Consider the following 18,896-nt stretch of genomic DNA (forward strand, 5'->3'; position numbering starts at 1 on the left):
CAGTGAAAGATTACCCAGGAATGTCCCCCACTTAAACCAGCTCTTCATTTAAAATAACCCCAAAACAACAGAAATGGAATGACTTTGTAGATAACTGCTGGATGAAGTAAAGACATTTCAGTGGTTCAGTGTGACGTCTTGGCTTTAAGGAGTTTCTCTGAGCTCAAGTCAACTGAATGAGTCAGTTAGCTGAACCTTTAATAAAACACCTCGACAGCATGAAGCCTAAATAAGGCCAGTGTAAAAGAAAGAGAAGTGGGTAGAGAGGAGACGATGATGGTTATTACTGTAATGTGATGCAAGGCGTGAAACGGCTCCTCGATAATGAAACCTTGAACATGTGATTTTCAGTGAGGATCAACTATAGGGGAGAAAAGAATAATGTGCAGGATATCCAATACGTAATAAATCCTTAAGATTCATCTGAGAAAAAGCTCTGATTTGTCTTATGACTGCACTAATTGTCATCTTCTGTGAAGGTCTCACAGTAAACTGCCATGACGAACAGCCTAAAGCAAAACTGCACTGCATTTGAAAAAAAAGTACATTATGTTTGCGTTATTTCTGGTTTGATCTGTATAATAACAACAAGACATTTCAAAAATGTTTCCAAAACACACTTGACGTCATAATGTCGAAGTGGGGGCGCAAACCTGCAGAGAGAAGATTTGAAACACACAATATACACAGCTGCCTATTCATCTGATTTGAAAAGAAATCTTTGTACATTACTGATAGTAAATACACTCCCAATCCAACTTAACTTCATTATACCATTAGCTTGCCGGAGCGTTCACCTTGTGATGCAGACAACTCATGAGTTACATTTGGTCTGGCTAAACTGAATCCTGGTGCGAATGCGGCGCCAGCGCAGGCCATTTGTGAAAGTGTGAATCCTGCCATCCAAACCCTGGAGTGCATCAAAAACCCGAGTCTGCTTAAAAAAGTAGGTCAGTTTGCTTATACACTTGGTACTCGATACACTTTGATGGTATGAACGCAGCATGCCCAAATAGCTGTAAATGCACCAGCCGTAGCACGTGACAGGCTTCAGAAGCTCCGTATTCCTCGCAGCTTACTGTAATTGATGTACATAATGGGGGATTTACTGCCCTAGTTTTAACTCTTTTATACATTTTATAGACTGTGGGTGTGCTTGTAAAAAAAAAAAATCCCACCACAGCAATCCAGCATGCATTGTGTTGCGTTTCGCTCGGCACACAACATTTCTGTGGGTGTTATGTTGTAGAATATACGTCACAGCAGCCGCCCGACATCTGTCTTGTTTACAACGTTTAGTTTGGGGGTGTAAAAATGAAAGTGTGAACCCAAAGTCTTGTGTTGACCTCTTCATTTTTGTTTTTAGACTTTGATCCAGGCCAGGAAACCGCTCCACACATGTGAACAATGCCTAAAACTGCAGGCAAGAATGGAGTCCTTATCCCTCCTGTAATAGTCGCTTCCACCAACTTCAACTTTACGCAAGTGGAAACTGCAAGGTCAAGATTGTAGTGGAGGTTGTGTTTGTTGTATTTCCATTAAGTGTTGACAGAGACGACGTGTCATCAGTTAGTCAGTTATGATGCCATGTTGTTCTAGATTACCAAGGAACTGTCTGCAAAGGTGAAATTCTGTCATCAGTCTGCACTGAAATACAAATAAAACCTGTTATTACAGGCTTATTTGAATGAAATCGAACTGTATCAGGCTCCACAATGGTTTGACTACAATAATTATACTGCTTCCCAGACACCAGTCCAGAGCATCGGCCTGATCCTGCACGTACATGCTTGTACTCATAAAAGTGCTCTAATGTATCACACCCCAGACCCAAAGTTTTATACCAACTGACGTCAACATCTTGGCGGAATAGCTAATCAAGCAGTTTTAGTATGTTTTAGTAACGGCTATGTATCGACAAGCAACCAAATATAAAGTTTAAAAAAAAAATGGTATTGGCGTATCACTATGAAACAAATTCCATTGCAGTCGTCGGGTCAGATGAAAATACTCTCCCTTCAACCAAATGTATTCTTTCTTTAGACTAAGAGCCCGTTAAATTGTTGGTAAATGCCTGTAGAAGCATCGTGCAAACGATCTCGGCGCTGCACAGCCAGGGACACTCGGCAGAACGTGTCACTGGGTTAAGCAGATCAGCTTTCTCGAATGCTGCGCTGTAAATGCAGCACAGTGTGAAAACACTTCCCACACTGAAGGCACTCAGGCATTTCCAAGTTTAATATTCAATGGTGTAAATGCTGCACAAAAAAAATTAACGGCAAACTCGAATGAATGTGTGGTTTTCTCGCAGATTATGCAACAGTGATAAAAAAATAAAATGACAGGATTTTTTTTTTTTTTTAAAGCTTTTTTTTCCCTGCCTCAACATCATCGAGGATGCGTGTTTGATGGACTTTCATCATATTCAATTTTCTAAAAAATTGCATTCTTACCAGCGAGTAATGTGCAGTAACTGCAACAATTCATTATCATAATCTTTGAGCAAGTGTGTAGTTATACAAGGTCAAAGGGATTTAGAGGAATCCGTCCAAGAGTGCGGGGGCCATTTATGACTATGCAAATCTGCAAAACTTCCAGCAGGACAGAGTTGTTTTTGCTCGTCTCTGCCTCAGTATGTAATTGCCATTTGTTTCAGGATCAGTTTGCCTATTCCTGTTCAGTCGAACTGTTTAAATAGAGGTTAATGTGTGAGAGAATGTGACCACGGGCATGAGGCCATAGGAGTGTATGGAGGGAGAAAACTGTTTAAGACAAGCAGACAGTGTAATCTGGCTTTGGCCGCTGGCCGCATCAACACTTGCTGAGAGTGTCTGAACACTCAGCTGTTCGAAATAGCGTTGCTGCTACCTGCTTTTATAATGGCCTTGACGCAGCAGTCAGATTGATTGGATGGACTACAGTTACTTTCGCCTACATATGTGAATACCTGAGATCAACCGAATCCTTGAAGGCCACACGAACTGGTAAATGGACTTACTCACTTATGAAGTCCTTTTTGTCACTTTAGCCATTTCTATGGACTTGACATGAACAGTCACATCCATGTATTTACACACATTCATTCACACACCGATGGGGCAAACTTTGCGCTCAACAAATTAAACCACAGTTGCTCAAGTCCCAGTGCATCAAGCTTCCAATGTCTTCCTGCTACAACACCCCTGAATTCAAAATATGTGCCATTTGGAAGCATTACAGAAAGCCCGAGTCACTACAATATGTCAAGCTGGAGAAATAACCCATGTGAACCATGCAGGGCTGCCATCTGTATGTAAAATCGTTTCAAGAGTTTTAGCTTGAAATACAGCAGAAACGGTGACAGCGAGTTGAGATGAGGCCTCTAATCTGAACAAACATCGTGTTCCAGCTTCCAACACTATTGAGCATTTTTAGTTCTCGATGCTGCCAACACATTTTGTGCAACGTGTCAACCCATTAAGTCTAAATTAACAATTCTGTCCCCGCTGTTTGAGCAGAGCCTCTCCGAATCAATTAGACTGTTTGACTATTATCTAACTCGCAATGCCTTATTGCTTACTCCCGAGATCACTATTTACAAACTCTGCACGCACACACTAAAGGCATAAAGTTATTCTTTTGTTGACAGTCGTCCTGGTTTTAAACACTCAACCAACCAGCCTGTCATACTGTTGTACAGTTTAAACCTGTTTCCCCTGCTGCTAGACTAAGCAGGATTACACAAATCCCCCCCCCCCCCCCCACACACACACACACACACACACACCCACACCAAACACACACTGCAGGATGTGAGCAGACACATACACACACCCTCCTCTTATCATCCAGCCTGTCTAATTGATGTGTGGATTATGCCGTCTCCTCTCACTCCACACAGCTGTTTCATAGCTTCACTTCCTCCCTGCTGCATGACACTGGGGTCTAAACTCGACAGTTACCGTTTGCTACATTCAAAATGGATATAAATGTGTCTAAACTCAGTTGTGTTAGTGTTTAAAGAATGGCGCCCTCCTTATCAGGGGGTAATAAAAATGTGTCTGCTGTGTTAACTGGAGCAGCACTGCGGAGGGAATCACATGCTGATCATCTGAAAACATTTCTGAAAAAAACTCCTCGTGTGCTTTGTGGTCAGAAGATGTTCAACCATAATCTCTCCCCAGCATTCTTGGTGCTGTACAGCAAGGAAATTATAGCCATTAGAAAAACATACTACGCCCTCCTTTTTCCGCGATTAAGCTTGATGTTGTAGTGAAATATGAATTATTGTAATGCAGCAGCTCTTCAGTTACAGGGACTTTGGTTTTTAGGTGAACCGGAGCCTAAAGGTTCAGGAGCGTGAACCAGAGCTCCTTTTGGGTGTGTTTTATTTGGCCCGGTCTGACTTGGTTTGGCATGTAGTGGTTTGTTCTGGCCGGGTGTAAGGAAAGGGTATTAGTACTGGGAGTGACAGTAAAACCTTAGGGACAGCGAGGGTTTAATCCCGGGGAGGAGGTGGAGGAAGGCTGTTGTCAATTGTCAGCAGGCGATAGTGCAGCAGCCCGAGGGACAACTATGACCCTATACACACTTGGGCTATACATCATTTTCCTACATTATGTGGCGCGAGCTGAGGGACTATTCAATAACTGTCGATATAGATATTGAAATACATAAAGGCAATACAAGCTCAGGAAGTGACTTCATTCAATCGCACCTCATGCTGTATCTTGCATGTCACATGTCCTGTCCACCTATTTTACTTCTTTAATCATCAGTGTCAGTCCACCGGTAATTGCTGCAGCCACTGTGCTCGTTAAAGCTTCGCTCTGCGAGAATCTTAAAAAATACAGACTTTACCTTGGTTAAATTAATCCCAAGGAAAGTCAGAGGAAAATGGCTTAGGGCCTGTTTAAACGTGGATCCAATTAAAGCGGGAGCTGCCCATGGGATCCCTTTATTCCTTATCTGCCTGTGTACATGAACTACAGACGCACCGCCAGGAAACCTGCCTGTCAGCGATCATACAAAACTCTTTCGTCTGCTGAGGGGAGGTGGACACCATCCTGGACTCTGCATGTGTTTGCATGCTCATTCATTTGTGGGCATGTGTTTTTTGCATGGACTAGTTTGTTGTCTGACGTGGGTGTGAAGACATCAGCTGGAGTGCAAGAGGACAGTTTGTGTAATCACATAAATCAGGATATATATATATATATTTTTTGTGTGTGAGTTGTTTAGAAAGACATACATCCAGTAGAGCATGACTCACTGGTTGGCGTTTCTCTGAACTACATGGAGGTGAAGTAATGCAGTGAGACACAACTAATCACTGATAATAATGTCTGCTGCAGCAAAACCCAGCCAGATAAGGTGAAGCGTCGAGGGGAGAGGGTGGAGAAGACACACAATGAGACGGGCTGATGAGGGAAACACAAGTATAGAAGAGGAAAGCCTGTCGACGTTAAAGAAAATGGAAAGAAACTCCATTTGACCGTAAATGTCCCCAGTTTGGTTCAGACGGGTTGTTTAGTTTGGCCGCCTCTGAAAACTGGAACAATATTCATGCTTGGAGATGGATGGATGGAGGAAGGGTTAGACTCAGTTCACCTGGAAAAAAAACAAAAAAACATGATTTTTGGCAACACGCTGGTGTATTTGCCGCACACTTCCGAGAACTGTTTTCGCTCGCAGATGTTTGTGAGATGTGTCTTCTAATGATTTAAATGATGAAAGTGACCGACAGGTTTATGGTTGCACGTTCGGAGCAGTTCATCAGGACAAACACAGTTTCCTGATTAAAGTCTGAAACCCAAAATATTGTGCTTGGAGCAAAATGATCATTTGAGGGTTGTTGGTTTTTTTTTAAATCTTTTTTCAAACCAAATTTTAACTCCAGGGCAGTAATTTACAAAGTGATCCAACGCTGGAGGAAAAACCTCAGAGTCAGGGATGGCTTTTTCCCAGAATATTTTTTTTTTCAATCTTTATTTTTAATAAGAAATTGTGTATAAGGAAAAAGTGAAGCACACATATTGAAAAGTGACATCATTGAGGTAATGAGACAAACTCATTAAAAAAGATATAACGAGCATGACAACGGTAGTCTATTTCATTGGCTTTGGATCCCAACAGTATTATTTCATGTGTGAGAAGCATTAATAAGTCCAGCATTCAACTAAAAATTACTGCTTGGCTCGAGGCGAGCACGTGCAATGTGAGAGTTGAAGAAAGTGGTTCAAGCTGACTTTTTTCTTCTTTTTTTTTACACGGCATATGTATGAACTACTTGTCTTCTGTTAACCTCAGTATGTGATTCTGCATATTTCTTTCCTACCCTACTGACTTTATGAGCGGCGGACAAGCATAATGAGGCTGGTTTCTTTCCAAGTGCAGCTCTGTTTATTTATAGGGCAGGAAAGGCTATTTGTGTCAGGAGGAAGCGTTGGATGAGAGCTATTTTTACTGGAGATCTTCTCGGGCCCATAAAGGTCCCGTGCCGGACATCTGCTTTACTTTAGCTTCAGAGCTATGATTGAATCATCCTGTATTAAAATTGTTCCAGTAGAAAGGCTAACCTGTGGCTCTTTCTTCGGTATTTTGAGGAAGCTACATCCTCTGATACACTTGGGATATTACAGTATAGTACCACTATGTCTGTAAACACTATAACTTTTACACATTAAACTCCAGGGGGCCTATTTAAATGAGTTAGTAGTGACAGTGAGCTCTATTTGACAGTTAAAGTGGCCTCATATTATTGCTGTGAATATACTAGCTATTTGCACGAGGAGCAAATGTAGAGCTGTAAAAGAAAAGGTAATTGAAGAGATCGACTAAATACTTGTGCTTGTGTCTCCAGTCTTAAACTGCAGAGAAGACGAGTGTATGCGTGCCTTTGTGGAAGTCCTGAGAGAAACACTCGAAACAATAACAAGATCTATCCTTAATAATCTATTTAGCAGTTGTTTTTTTCCCCCCCACAAGTGTTTGGCAAGAGGAGCTTACTGATACTTATCTGTTACATTTTTTATTGGAATAGTAAATGTTAAATGAATGTGGAATAAATTTTGGTATCAATAATACACATGCTGGGAAGCTAAAAATACTTTTAATGAGCACTATGCAAAATACTGCCGGTTTTCGGTCAATATATTCATGACATGCATTTGAAAAGAATTTGTTATCAGTGCATCCAAGACACAAAAATTCTCCTTGGCAGCCTCTGTTCTTGGCGAAGTTGTGCCGACAAAGCTCTCTTGGCAGATACTGGATGTTAATAAGAGTGCCATTTAACCGCTCTCTCACTACTCTTTATAAAGGGAACCTCCACTGTTTCCACACAACAAAGTCTAAATACCGACACATGGGAATATTGCTGGTCGACTTGATTTTACAAGAGATCACTTGAGTATAGTATGGACTGTTCACAGCAGAGGAGGTCATTTTATTTTATATTTTTTTGGCATAATTTATTTGAGGTCTATCGTATGGTGGGTTCATAGAGCATGGAAGTTGAAAGGTTACCAGTTTGAAAATTCACATTTCCAAAACATTGACGGTTACAGGACAATAGTGAACAGCCACTTGCAAATCTGCAAATAAATGATTAAGAACATTGTCATCTCCATTATAAGCCAACACACGACTAACATAATGCTTACAAAGTCGTTATCCATCCACATATTGACATAACACTGTGTTAGCCGCAAGCATTGTATGCTAGGCTAAGAGGTCTGGCTACATGTGGCCCATTTGTTTATCTTCGCTTTAGCCGTTAGATGCCGGTAATGTCGGCAACAGATACTGATGGAACAATGAAACCCAGAGGGTTTTCTAAAACATTTGCACTTCATATTTGCTTCATGGGGTCAAAATGATCTCACTGGCAAATTGTAAACAGCCTTTTTTCTTTTTTTCTTTCTTGCATTCGCTCATTTTCATCCGAGCACTAGTATTTACATCAATATTGTTGTGACTTGCCTGTCAGTGCAATGCCGGCTGCTATGTAAGTATGTGCATTAGGGATCAATAATGCATTGTGGAATATTTTGAGTGCCATGTATAGTATAGGATCTGCTTACTGCACTCGCAGCCCTACAGAATGACAAACACCCTACATAAAGGTCCATTTAAGATACTGTGCGTGGTATTTGGCAACTAGTTACTCCATTCTCCACACAAACCGATGTGAACTGACGTTGACATGTGTAAAGCGGTGACTATTCCATTAAGATTCACTGGTCGTAGGGGGAGATATTTTCACTGAGGTGGGGCTAAGTACTCACAATTGGAGTGAATTGCTAAACAAAGCAGCGAAACTAGCAAAGTGTTCTCCGTTAATTTGCTGCATTACCTAAACATGCAGCTCACGTTGGGCAATATTGTGAAATACGTGGCAGTATCTTTCATTATGAGTGCAGCCATCTGGTCTTTGTTTAACAGTTCTGTATACTAACTCTTTATTCCTGGTTTCAGAGTTTCAGAGTCCAGTAAACGTGTGTGTGTGTGTGTCTGTGTGTACGCCACATGACAGTAAGCGGTTTCAGCTGTGGCCCTAGAGAAAGGATGCATTGTTTGCGGACATTTGAGCATCTGCTTTGTTGCAGATAAGCGGTTTGAAGTGAGCAGCCACTCCTGATCAAAGGGCACAGATATTGTAGATGTGTCAGTCTCAGTCTCCTCTTTACAGTTTCCTGTACTTTTGTTCTGTGCAGCGTTCACTCTTCCAGCTTTTGCTGCGCTTCCTGCACTGCCCTCTGTCCCAAACGAAGAACAAGTCTTTTGACTTGTATCGAGGTTTTGCCCCTGTGGAGGACAATCTTGTTCATGCTGCATCTTTTTGTCTCATACAACCTATTTTCACTTTGTTTCCGCATGTAATCCCATAGAGAATCCCATTCACTGTCTTGAGTTTCAGGAACCGCCTTTTTTTGGGGGGGGGATCAGAGGTTTTGCCCGCTCTGAGGTTGTCAAACTGTGATTTTCATCTCAAAGAAAGATGCTTTATAGAATCGAGAGCAGTTGTTAAAACTGCAGAGTGCTTTTAGAGCTCCTGCAGACTTGTGTGATTTTAACAATCTTACAAGTCACAGCCCACCACACTGTACGACATAAACTAAGCCACAAAATGAAGTTTGCTGTGTGCAGACTGTACGACGACATGAGTAAACATGATTGCGCCAGACTATGTGATTGTGCAAGCCTGCATGGTCATACAGCAATAACATGTTCTAAACATAAAGATGAATGGAGCCCTCCCCGTTGTGGGATTTATGTGTTTGGAATGAAATCGTAAAAAAGGAGCAGTAGTATACGGATCTGGCCATTGCTCGGAAAGATAGACCAACTTCAGATGCTAGTCTTGCAAAGTGAGCTTGAAGTAAGTACTTGTTATCGTCTACTAGCATCTATGAGTATTTTACAATAGCATCTACTGTTGCGGTCTTTCATTTTCAAACAAAACACATTCCATGTGAATGAAACAAACAGGCAGCAGGTCACAGCTGCAGCTTTGATCGCCCCAAATATCTGACACTGTGATATTCATCGCAATGTTACGACCACAGCTTCCTCACAGTGACCACCGATTACAGCTACGACAAGATTTCGTCAGGACTCTCCCACGATTGCAATCTTGTGTGTAGGGGGCTTCAGGCCCTGTTTACACAACATTTTCAAGTGAAAATGGAAAACTTCCATTGCTTTTTGGAGGTCGGTGCCCAGGATTACTTGAAATGGAACTTTTCGAAAACACGCAGTCTCCGAAAACACAACTTTTTGAAAACCCTGCACATGCTGGTGTAGATGGACAATAAGAACAATGGTGGCCTCCAGAGAGGCATGACTCCAAGTCCATATTCTCCCGGGACTTGATAGTTGCTGTTTTCATGTAAATAGACATCATTTTCAAATTGTTGCTGTGTAAACGCGAATCTCTTCGGTCCGAAAACGCAAGAACGTCTCATTTTGAGGGCCACTGGTTTCATGTTGGTTAGACTGGGTCTGTTTTCCTCGTTATTTTTACTGTAATGTTTAGGCAAAGCGTCAATGTTTTTATCAATAAGATACCTGGCTCCTGTTATTCTTTTTCATAGTATTTCCTTAAAGCGATTCTGTCCCTCTTGAAGATATCTTACAAATCCTTCCTCATTCAGTCGGTCTTCCTCCCAGTTATTCCCCGTATGTTTTCTCTTCTCGACATATTGCTCTTGTTTTTCTTGACCCGCGAGCAGCTCAGCCGAGTGGGTCTGGTTGTCTTTCAAACACTTCAGTTGTCCAGAGCGTGATTTCCTGACAATTACTGGCCAGATCACCATGAAATGCATCGGATGTTTTTTTACATGTGCATGGTGTTATTTTGAGGGACTTTAGTGTCACTGTCCGGTCAAAGTTCCCCCTCACAGCTCTATAATCCACGACAAGGCATCTGGAAAAGCAATACTTGGATTTTCCTGTAATTTGCTATGGATATAAATATGACTCCCTGGTAAAAACTCAGCTTAACATGCGTTTTATTTTCCTGTTCCACCTGTATCCACAAAGCAAGCAGGCCTGCTGAATCAGAGTCTGAAGGTTTTGCTGTTGCTGCTTATCATATCCATAGTAAGAGTGGATTCAAGCCAGTTGTATGGAAACATCCAGTAGTCTCCTGCTTCCTGTTTGGTTTAGAGCTTTATATACCTTAGAAACCTCAGTAAACAGCAGTATGCAGAAAATCAAAGGAGAACAAATGCCTTTTTAATCTGTAAATCAACAAAAATGTTATGTTTTAGGTGAGACTACTAAAAGTTCCCCAAGGTAAATGTTTGTCTAATAAACTCCATCTGCTCTTTGCCGTTAAACTCTACAAACATACAGAGCATGATGTAGGAATCACCATTTCCTGACTGTTTGTTTTTCCTTCGGAGAACTGAGGAGGGCTCAGAGACGGAGGAAAACACAGATGCTTATCTCAAGATCACAGGGTTAACAAACAGTCACACACAAGACAGACTTCTGTTTTCTTAGCAATTTATCATGACACTGGAATAATTACTTAATAATGAACACTGCAGAGGTTTATTACGTTTTTAGACTTCATGAACCGAGAACCTGACACCAGGAGCACATGGGTATCTAACTTGGACAAAAGTAGTAAAAAAAAAAAAAAAAATCTCCTCCAAGCTTAAGTGTCTTTCTTTCTGTGTGTGTTCATTTCCTTTTACTTTCCTTTCTATTCTTTTCACAAGTTTGCTCTCTTGTCCTTGTCCTTGTGGATCGGCCTCAGGCCTGCACAAACAGGAAACACTTAGTGTTATCAGCACACCCTTTGTGTGTCTTAATGAGTGTCAGGCTAAAGACAGCAGGGGAACACACACCCTGATCCCACTGTAAACACCGTGACCACAGCCGAAGCGCCAGAAGACGGCGGCAGGAGCTGCAGGGGAGGCAGGACAGACCGAGTCAGAGGAAACTGGACTGAAAGCGGCAGAGGAAGAGAAAACCCTTCTCCCTTCCTGGAGGGACACACAGGACGACAGTGATCTTACACCATTTGGCTCGAAGGATTTTGGTGTTAGAGACAAAGCTTTGGCGTGTCGAGGTGCAGATCTGGACTCAACAGCAGATTATGTCTAAAAAATATTTGACTGATACTCTGGTGTTTGCAGATTTAAAAAAACAACTCACATCACATACTGTAGCTCACATCTTTTAAGTAATCAGAATGCTGCAAAACAATTTGTGTTTTTCAGATTATCTTGGGTTTTTTTAACAGCCCAAAGACCAAAGTCTTTTAGTGCAGTCACAGAAAATGACTGGCTTCAGCTGAGAAGCTATAAAATGTTGATTGTCTTTGCCTGAAAACAACTTCTGGTGACTCATTATTTTAATGAGGCTGAATATTTATTCACATGACAAGTACTCAGACTGGACTGAGATCATTATGTGCCCCCTCACTTCCCCCACTGATAATGTGATATCACTCATAAAATAAATGATCTCCACATCCAAGCATTTAAATGCTCTCACACATATTTTAATTCACTGTACTGTTTATTGTAAATATATAATATTTGGTTTGAGGAGGATCCAGTTAGAATTTTGTCTATAATGGACATATGATAGAATCATTATCAAAGAAAAGACCAGCATATTATTGGTTTGGAAGCTTCTATGTTTTTGATGTATCTTACTTCAAAAGTTGGACTCGTAGCATCAGAAAAAAAAAATCCCTGAACCACAATTGTTTTCAAGGACAAGCCAATTAAAATGGAGATTAATTCTTCAAAGTGAATACTGCAACACATTATAATCAACTTTAATTTCATAAATATATCTATTCTTTTGTTTGGATGGTTTAAACCCTCTCTGTATTTCACTACTTTGTTCCTCATCTCGGTTGGAGAAAACTTCCAAACACACTCTGCACAGTCACGTTTTGTTGCAGCAGAGGCCCGCGCTGATTTTGCTCTGCCAGCACATGGTTTTTTTTTTCTTTTTCCATCAGCCTCCCTGCGATGACATTCGCTCTGTACGCGGCCGAAACTGGAGCAGTGCCTTCCGCTCCACTTAAACCTGTCCAGTACAATGTAGTCTGAAGCTATGGGTGTCATGCTGCTCTGCCGTGACTACCCTTCATCTTTTTGTTCAGCCTATTAAAATCACAAAGGCCATTAGGCACGATCATACCGCGAAGTACATGAATGTTTTCCCCTGTCATGTTTCCCGTTAGTGCGAGTGGAGGGTATTTATTTTGGTCAGTGTCTGTACATGCCGTGTACATGCAGTTCCTATTAGTGAGACCACAAAGAGTCCTCACTGCAAATGTCAACTGCATACTCCACAGCTTGCAGATTCAACTGTCAAACACTTATTGTCTGTTTGTTGAATTAGCTCTTTCTCTGACCATTACTGTGCTTCAGAGCACAAAGAGAAAATCCTGCTTCAGTGAAACTAAACACGGCCAATATATGAACTGTACATAAAGCTTGGTGGATGTTTTCGCAATGGTTACATTTTCCTAAAGACCCCTACGGGTGATGATGAAAGGCAAAGTCATAAATAAAAACAGCAAATGGTCTATTTCTGCTTGTTGGAGGAACTAATGTTCACTAAGGTCAAAAAAAGGCAAAGACATTTGAAGAGTTGTATATTCAAACTGGTGAAAGAGTTCAGCTTGACGCTTTCTTTTGCACTGAAATTTCTTGAGACGAAGCAAATAAACACCATTAACTGCAGGAACAAATCTCCATTGAAGTGAGTGTATACAGTACTGGTAGTCCAGTTTTGCTAGTTTTTCTCCCTACTAGTGCTTATAGCAGTGAACCAAGCCACTGTACATATTTTTTGTTCTTTTTTTTTCATTGTAATACTAGACTTTATTTTTTTGGCATTTCCATAGTTTTCTCCTTTATTGCACAGTTGTTGAAAATGGTGACTCGGGTAATTGCAGGATGCATTTACCGGACCTTCATGAGGATTTTCTTGTTTTTTTCCAGCACTATAATTAGAAGAGATTAAAAAGCATTGACTTTTCAGTCAGAACTTGAATAACGAACACATGTAAGTTTAGCAAAAAGCGAGGAGTCTCCACTGAACAAAGTTTGTGAAAACCATTCTTGGTGTGTCAGTGAGTGTCTCTTGTCAAATTTTTCAAACATCTTGCATGGAACAAATAACGGGGCCAGATGGAGGTTTGCCAAAAGTTGTTACTTCCTGCTTTATACAGAATTTCTTTGAAATGCAAACCTTACTTGTGCAGAACAATACAGCCTCAGCTTCGTCCTGAACTGCAGGGTCATGGATCACGCAACAGGATCAAGAATTCTGCCAAACTAGGTTTGATAGTTGGCTGTTGGCCGACAGTGGCTGTTACATCTCATCTGTGACGCTGCTAATGATCTAAAAGTGAGTAAAAGCATTTTACAAGGTCATGAAATGAGCTACAAACACAACCTGCCAGTTCATGAAAGGCAGTTTTGCAAATTGGGCAGCTTTTTGGATATAATGTGTTGTTTAGCTTTACGGTTTGCTAGCAGGTCTGACGGAGTTACTGTCGATAGGACGTTTGGCCACTTTAGCAGTCTCAACTGGCGTTACACGATCGGTCATATTCACGAGCTGACACACCAGAGGCAGCAGCTGCCCTGCGAGGTGTTTGACCTCTAATGGGAGCAATCTGGCGCTCAGCGTCGCCTCACTCAAGGACACTTTGACACTTGGAAAAGGTGGATGGAATCACCTGTATTAAGTGGTACGTTTCCTCCACCATCTAAGGCTCTGACTGCTTCTATTTTTCAATCTGTCCTTTGGAGACGTGGGTTTGTTTGGCTGATGTTTCCGGATCACAGAGGCACTCAATTACAGCAGCAGGCTCTGCCCTTCCTGATATCCACATAACAAGATAAGGGGAGTGCTGGTCACTGTTAAACAAGTGCAGCCTCGGTTTCATTTAAAAGTCCGTATCGTGTGAACAAACTATTTCAAGCTGATAATTAAGTGCATATGGTCATATTTTCTTTAGTTATCCCTCATTAAGATTCTCAGACTCCACCGAGTGCAACTATTTTTAGTATTTGATTACCCCAGTGCCCTGCAGGCTGATTGAACAACACATGACTTGTCTGTATGAAGACCATGAGACTTTCCATACAGGCAGACCGGGAGGCAAAACCAGCCCAGCACTGGGAAAGCAAGTAATCCTAACCAGTACACCATATGGGATGTGTCCTTTATAACTCCAGCTATCTCACACTGTGTCATGTTTCACTGCACACCAATCACAGTGACAGACACGTGCACTTTCAAATGACTGTGATCACGTGAAGAGATTTCTCTCCTATTTGTCTCTTCAGGTTATTTTTGCTTTTTAAGACGTGGCCCGGAGAAAGTTGAACCCAATTATCTGAGGGAAATTTTAAGTTTTTCAAGAATAAATGAAACCTGCTGAAATGTTACCATTAAACATGTGTTCTATAAGAAAGTTTTCTCTGCACATCTTTGGAAAAAAGATTATATAAAAATCTGTATTGACAGGAGATGTTTTTGGACTTGAGGTGATGTATGCCCTTCATACACTTGGCAGAGCTCCTGGAGGATTGATATATCTATTTCACAGGTTTCTGTCGGTGTTCAGCCAAATGTTTTCATAGCCAATCTGTTACTTCCAGGCTGTCAGGGGGCTTTCTCGTCTTACACCTCCTCCTTTGAAGCCGGGATCAGGAGTCATACACACACACATATATATATATATATTTTTTTTTTATATATATCTCTCACATGTGTGGGCAATGGTTTGTAACGAGACAAGATTGAAATTTCCAAAGCTCTTTCTCAAAGACAAAATAATTCTTTTGTTATTTATCATGACTTTGTTTAATTTTTTAAGACCACAGTGACGGCTCTCTCGCGTCCCCACCGGTTCATGTTAAGGATCCCGCACATTACGCTGCAGGTCATCCAAGCTTTTCTTGTGACAGAAGATTTTTATAGCCCCGGGTTTTTCCAGCAGCTGTGCAAAACGTATTGCAGTGGTTGCATTTGGGTGTTTGCCACTGAGGCTATTTACACCACGTATCGCTATGCTGGCTGATTGCGCTCTTAAAATAGGGTACATTTTGCCACCGCAAGTATTCATGGAGTCAGTGGGTTCACCTCGGTATCACGTGTAGGTCAGTGGGCTATCAGGTCAAATCTAATACTGTACTGCATCCTAATATGCTCAGCGGTGTGCAGGGAGGGACGGCTGATGAACTGCTGCTGCCAATATTGTTGGGGGGGGTTGTGTTAAATTAACACAACTTGTACAACCTGCTCCTTTGTCAGATTGCCTTATAGCTGGACAGTCTCGAGATGAGATCATCCTCAAAGCTTTCCAACTGCTGACTTCTCACTGTCTGAAAAATATCAGTGATCCAAATGTTGTGGTATTTGGCTCGTGTATGAAAGTGTCAGTGAACCTGTCCATGTTTGATGCTGCTTATGTGTGACCGTGTCTCTACAACGCACATGGTTTAAACATCGAGTGGGCCACAACAAAGCAAAAAGGGTCTCTTTAATCAATCAAGACTTGCTTATATGTTTGTTTATTTAACTCATTAATTATGTTGACATTCGATTAGCAAGAACATTGTATAGTATAGTTACATAGTATATAGTATAGAACACTGAATATTGTATAGTTTGTAATATAAATAAATAAGCGTATCTAAAGGTTTAAAATCCATTGCCTTCCTGCCCTCATTCAAATTCATTGATAGCATCTCTATATGTCTTTATAATTGTACTAATCTCCTTTCCCCCCATTCTCTTATCCCCTTCCTGAATTTATCATTTTCAGACCAATGAGTGGAATAAAAATGACGAGCGGCTGCTTGCTGCGGTGGAGCACGGCGAGGCGGACAAAGTGGCGTCCCTTCTCGCAAAGAAAGGCGCCAATGCTGTAAAGCTGGACAGTGAGGGCAGATCTGCGTAAGTATTATGAACATTGTCAACAACAATGGAAAGGAAACTAGTTTGAGTACAAATGTGGTACAGAGCTTGGTGGCACTCACTTTAGCTGTATATTTATTAAAAGGTTGAACAACATAGAAAATCCCATCACACTCGCAGGCTTAGATTCTCCATTTGGACAATACATTGACTGTATGGATAGACTGACCAGACTGTGAATGAAAAAGCCAAGAGCTGAATATAATGATGGAATCATGGGAGTGGAAACTTAAAAAAACAAACAAGCAGTGTGTTATAGATGGGATGGCCTTAAAATATATGCTGACTATGCACACACATGTTAGCACTCCTGCCCCATATCGAAAAGGTTCTTAATGGACTTTGCATGAGATGTACTGGAGACATGTTCAGGGTGTCAGATGGGTTCGGAGTTGGATAAAGTGGAATCCAAGATAGATGACTGTAAAAAAATGTAGCTTACTTAAAATATGCCCAAATTCTTAAGTCTTATCTGGAAACTTCCAATTCCATTCCAAAGGAATGGCTCTCACACGCCACTGCACAATGTTAAAAATGAATGGCCGTTCTAAAAATACGCCTGTTTTTTTTTTTTTCTTAGTTTCTTGAAAGGTTGACATTTTGCAGCCTTTCACTCAGTCTCCCTGGCACTCAGTGTTTGGAGAGCCACTACATTTCTGCAGTGGCGGCGGAGCTGGCTGCCTCGCCAGTTTGAGATTGTTGATAACATAGAGGCTGAGTGTTAATATTTGACCTCTTTCTTTTCTTTTTCTGACACACAACACCCGCTGGCCTCAATGCTTTAAGCGGTTCACACGGAGCCAGGAACATGCAAACACATATGTATACCCCCCCCCCCCCGATCATGAATCGTGATGGTTTGGAATCGCAATGCCCTAACCTTTTCAGGAATCACAAAGGAGGAGTCTACAGTATCTCTATGGTGATAAAACCTGATTGAAAGGCATGTGGGCAAAGTTGTGGGTTGGGAAAGGGACGGCTGGGGAAGTGTAGGTTTTTTTTCTTTTCATTCTGCTCACTGAGGTGGAAAGAGGCCGTATTGATTGCCCACCGCATACATATGCACAACTTGGACAGAAAGTATTGTTAGTGTTAAGGTTGATATTGACTTATGACATTTCTGCTCACTAAGCAGTGACACTAATGGCAGTGTTCAGTGAACGGGTTTAAGCTTTGAAAACTGCAAATGCACTTTGAAATTTAGCAATAGACCATAGCTATTTTGTTATTACCTGGATAGTCCAATAACCATAACTGTGAATAACATGTTATAAACCATTAGCTTCGCTTAAGAGAAAGACCAGAGGCAGAGTGGTGCCACCCCAACTCTGTTTTGATCAAATCAGTCCTTAAAAAAAAAAAGGAACCAGACACTATTCATGTTTAACTAAAACTCATAAATACAAATGATTTAGTTGCTTATTTGTCATATTTTGCTATTCAAGAGAAGTATTGTTTTGATATATATATTTTTTTTTCATTCTTTCTTTCCGTCCATTGACTCACAACATGTGAAAGGTGAATGTAAATCATTCAAGCCAACATGTCTTTGTTTACAAGTGATTCAAATTTGAATTTTTGATTTGCTCTTTGCTTTGTGTGTTCAGTCTTCATGTAGCGGCGACTCGAGGTCAGACTGAATGCCTGTCTGTCATCTTGGCTCATGGAGCTGATCTTTCAGTTACTGACGGTGCAGGTAGGTACTGCTGTTATACTGGGAATTTAATTATTGTTTTTTTAATTTATGCTTCTGTATAAATCTGATGTTTTCCATCTATGAACACTGTAAACGTCTATAAAAGTCTCATCTTCGCACAAATGAAACATGTTTGGTCACATTTCTACTGGAATTGCACCACAAAGTTAAACTGATCCCAGTTAATGGCATTAACTTCTATTGTTTTGGTTTTATGTTCAGGTTTCAATCCTTTACACCTGGCTGCCAAAAACAATCACCTTGAATGCTGCAGAAAACTCATTCAGGTAAGACCTCAAAATGCTGCTAAATGTTTAAATGTAATGCGAAAGATATAGTCCAATGAAGGCCAACAGTACTTCACCAAAATGTGGTGTAAAAAAACAATTACATGAAAGATGAACCACATATAACCTACCGCCTGTAGTGTCTCATTCCATAAATATTTGTGAACCCAGACAGTTTCACTGCTTCATTTCATCTGTCTGCTGCTGGTATGTGCGATCAGCAGATCTTAGCAGCGCCAGCATCCCTCTCACACTCTTACGCACACACGATCACTCTTCCGCTCACATCTGCTGACTTAACTCTTCCATGACAGTGTGCAGCAGCTCAGCAACTCGGCTACCTGCTCACACATGCTCCGAAGGCTGCCTTGTTTGTGCACAGAATTAGTTGTCGTCTGTTATGTATATTCTACCTCTTATCAACAGATGAATAAAGTCTTTGTCTTGTGCAAAAATAATAT

At 41.1% G+C, this 18,896-nt stretch overlaps 1 protein-coding gene across 1 annotated transcript in view; it reads left to right on the forward strand.

Annotated features, from left to right (window-relative positions):
• Positions 1-18,896, forward strand: part of rai14 (retinoic acid induced 14) — a 38,661-nt gene that overhangs the window by 4,809 nt on the left and 14,956 nt on the right. The window contains exons 3-5 of the mRNA XM_080510431.1: positions 16,301-16,431; positions 18,060-18,148; positions 18,371-18,435. Of these exons, the coding sequence (XP_080366557.1) occupies positions 16,301-16,431; positions 18,060-18,148; positions 18,371-18,435 (285 nt within the window). The remainder of the gene's footprint in view (positions 1-16,300; positions 16,432-18,059; positions 18,149-18,370; positions 18,436-18,896) is intronic.

Source organism: Blennius ocellaris (assembly GCF_963422515.1).
Source record: "Blennius ocellaris genome assembly, chromosome: 15".
Classification (NCBI taxonomy): Eukaryota; Metazoa; Chordata; class Actinopteri; order Blenniiformes; family Blenniidae; genus Blennius; species Blennius ocellaris.